Source organism: Alosa alosa, chromosome 12 (assembly GCF_017589495.1).
Source record: "Alosa alosa isolate M-15738 ecotype Scorff River chromosome 12, AALO_Geno_1.1, whole genome shotgun sequence".
NCBI classification, from domain to species: Eukaryota; Metazoa; Chordata; class Actinopteri; order Clupeiformes; family Clupeidae; genus Alosa; species Alosa alosa.
The window spans coordinates 14,638,573-14,642,439 of NC_063200.1; the positions used below are offsets into that span (position 1 = coordinate 14,638,573).

General features: G+C 38.7%; 1 protein-coding gene across 1 annotated transcript in view; it reads right to left on the reverse strand.

The window, feature by feature from the left end:
• Window positions 1-922, reverse strand: part of zgc:63972 (protein CutA homolog) — a 14,823-nt gene extending 13,901 nt beyond the window's left edge. The window contains exon 1 of the mRNA XM_048259073.1: window positions 573-922. Coding sequence (XP_048115030.1) covers window positions 573-677 — 105 coding nt within the window. The 5' untranslated portion in view covers window positions 678-922. The remainder of the gene's footprint in view (window positions 1-572) is intronic.
• Between the last annotated feature and the right edge of the window lie 2,945 nt (window positions 923-3,867).

Genomic DNA, 3,867 nt, shown 5'->3' on the forward strand with positions numbered 1-3,867 from the left:
CCAAAGGCCATGAGGGCTGTCAAGGTTTGACTTTCCCTTGACAATGCAAACAATGGTGGCTTGGGGAACTTCCCGAAGAACAAATGTCGGGAAGGTAGCCTATTCAATAGGCCTATCGTTAGTTAAACAAGTTACTGTGTAACTGATCAGTTACAAGGCACAATAAAAGTTTTCTATTTCAATGGTACGCTGTTAGTTTAAAGTTACCATTCTCATAGGTTTGTAACTTCAGCGCTAACGTTAACTTCGCACCCTGACAGCAAATCTCGCACCCTGAAACACTTCAAGGCCACTTCTAGTGTTAGCCATGTGTCAAAGCGCTTTCCGACAAAACTGTAGCCTACTCTGTAGTAGGCTAAGCTCATACGAGCCTACTACCTAAATAGAGAAATCAACAAATCCATCACCTAACGTTATTTCATTAGCTGCTAACGTCATGCCAGGGATGCTGTCACATTAGCCTACGTTATGCCACCAGTTAAACAATTGATAATGTTAAACGTTAACAACAACACCTTGAACACATGTTGACGAATAAGATAGAAATATCGTTGGATGGACTACCCACTTACCCCAAGAATAAACGTGTACCCCGGCCGAGAAACCGTGTGAGTTGTTGAATCTTTTGGACATCTCTGATACCACCAGTCAATTTTTCCGTTATGAATGAATGCCATGTCGTTTGTGGAGAATAATTTCCTTGCCACACCTATCACTTATCGCTAGCTAACGTTAGAACTAAATCAACTCGTTTACAAGACTGGATCAGTGCCGTCCTTTCATGAAAAATCAACATATTCATTGTATCAACTAAAATGAATTTATAAACTTAATATCCAACAACGTCTATTACGGTCACAAGCGTCTGTAATGTTAGCCAGTTCCCCATAGCCTGACTCCAGCATTGTTACTTTGACAGGTAGCTGCGCTATGACCAACGCTATGCGGGACACACACGGAGAGAGTGGACATAGAACTTTTGAGAGTGCCCTGGATCATTGTCATTGGATAGTACGAACTTCCGGGTTCGGAGCAATCCAATGAAAAAGCAGAGTGCACGGACACTAACATGCCCTCTGCTAAAACCTTAAGCAGCTTATCCATTTAATATACTTAAGTGCTATACGTGCCCCTTTTTTGGGGTAGGAGTAGGCTGAACGAGAGGGAATTGTTCAGATGTGTGTATTACTGATAATATTCTCCCTCCCTGTCCTCCATCGTCGTCATGTGACTGCATCATGGATGCTACAGTGAGAGTAGCCTATCTGTAAACAAACTACTGTATGTGTCAAGTCCTATCTCGTGATTATAGTGTTTGTGGACATCCATCATACATACTAGTAGCCTAGATGTCCACACACAGGCGTTTAGGCTACTATAAACATTTCAAGCAGGGCATTATTTTTGTTTTGCTTTGACATTTAACATATAGGCTAGCAAAACGTATGAAAAGGGCCCTAGGCTTATAGCCTTATTAGGCTTATAGCCTACTGTTACAATAACAACAGCAATAATAATAGCCTAATTACAATGATGATGATGATGATGATAATAATAATAATAATAATAATAATAATAATAATAATAATAATAACACCAACAATAATAGCCTTGCTGTTTCTAAGTATTTTTTATTTTATTTTATTCAGAGTCACTGTTTGTGTAGACTATGGTTATTGTTATTATTCTGTTAAATCAGATTTAGTCTATTACATTTTTTCACAATTGCTAATTTTGCATTACATTTTTGCATTGCGATGCACTTGTGATGCATAATGGTAACCACAAGTGACAAAAGGTAAACACAAAGAAAGCACAAATGATATGTTACAGTTTTTCTCAATTACTTTGACCTGCTTACTGTAAAGAAATTGGGATTAACTTGGTCTTCATTAACACCTTTGCCCAGCAGAAGCTCACATGGGTTCACACATTTCTCACACACTTTTGCAAAACAGTTAACACAGATGTCATTCAAAGACCCCAAACTCTATTGGTTTTTCCTGTGCTAAACAAAAGGAAAACATCTATTCACAGGTGCTAGATATTCCTTGGATAAGTCTGAATCTCCTTTGCAAAATTCTTCAATCAGCAATCATTAATTATCAAGAGATATCATGTCTGTTATGTGTTGCTACAGTATTGAAAAAGAATATGCATTTGGGACTGATGTAACTCAGAAAAAATGTCCTTGAAAATGGCAACGCAGCGATTCTGTGAAATGGAGGGAATGAGCTTTGTCCTCCTACCCTCCTGTTGTGTTCATTTTATGTTTAAAAATGTTGTGTTCCTGGTAAAAAATGAGCGCTGCATTATAACTTGTTATAAATCCATAGTAACAAACATATTATCGTCTAATGTTGTGATAGACCTTTGTATCAACTTTTGTTCTATTAGATATAACCAGTTTTGAACTTCCATATGCTATTTATGGCCTGCAGGCCTCACTGACCTGAGCTCATGCAAGTCAGAAAGGGGAAGATTCTATTGGGGAAAGGTTCCAGTGGGGGCTGGCATAGAAGCAAAGAGGGGGAGTTTGTGTGTGTGTTTGTGTGTGTGTTTTAATGTACAGAAGCACATATACAGTCCATCTGATCAATAAGTATGCCTGGACTCAATTTTATACACTGACCATTTTTTCACCCATTCATTTCTAATGGCCGGTCATTTTTGACCGGAAATACACATGGGTGTTCTAAAGTTAAATAAAACACTCAAATTGGTTTAAAAATTATCAACATTTGTTTTGTGTGTTCAGAATGCCCTGTGTTAACAAAGTCAAGAAGCCTCATGGTTGTCAGAATAAGTTAACAATATATTTTAGAGAGAAAAATTGTCAATCGGTCACATTTGACTGCGAACACAACAGAAGGGTGGGTCAGGACCCAAAAACCCACGTTCTGTGTGGGTCGTGGAGCTTGTGATTAAAAACAAACCCATTTATTAAAAGGGTGCTATTCTGATCTAATATTGGACCTTTATTTTGATATACTTTATTTGTATGTCAGTCATTGCCATGGACAATGTTTATGTGACAGGTCCTGTTAGACATAATTTGGCGGTAAACCCAAGTAATATATGACCCTGCATATTTGAAGTAGGCCTAGGATATGGTTTCACTTAAATTGAGACAACATGGGACAGAGACCCCAGTGTACGATGCTCACTGAATTGCTGGCACATGAGAGAAAATGCCACATGGAATCAAAGCACCCCTGTCAAAGACAAACCTTTGAAAGGTGAAATCAGGAGTTGAAGATTTCACAAATGTAATGCCAAGCATCAGCATGTTCCAAACAAGTAGGCCTATACAGGCACTTCACATGTCTTAGGCTACCATGTAGCTCAATGTGTCTGTCGGCTTGATCGCTAAAAAAATATATGGGTCGCGACTTAATGAACATGGGAAACTGTGGGTCCCAAAGCAAGACCAGTTAAGAACCACTGTTCTACACATATGTCATACTATTTATACTGCACTTCCTGTTTATACTGTTCACATTGACTTTTCTGCTTTTTTGCACTTCTGGTTAGACGCTAACTGCATTACGTTGTCTCTGTAATTGTAGGCTACTCTGCACAATGACAATAAAGTTGAATCTAATCTAATCTAATCTAATCTAATCTAATGTGCTACTGAGCAGCAGAAGCCATTGTGGAACAGATACTGAGCATGTAGTGTGTGAATGGTGGTACATGTAGGTTACAAAACACCTGAATCAGTAAGAGTATCAGTATCATAGCCTAAAATAAATGTAGGCTACACAGAGGGCAAAGGTCAAAGTTGTATTCTCTGCAGAGAAGGTTCGTCTGAACACAACAAGTGTTGGCGGTCAGAGAAACGTTTGTCTGTCCATCAGCTCTTTA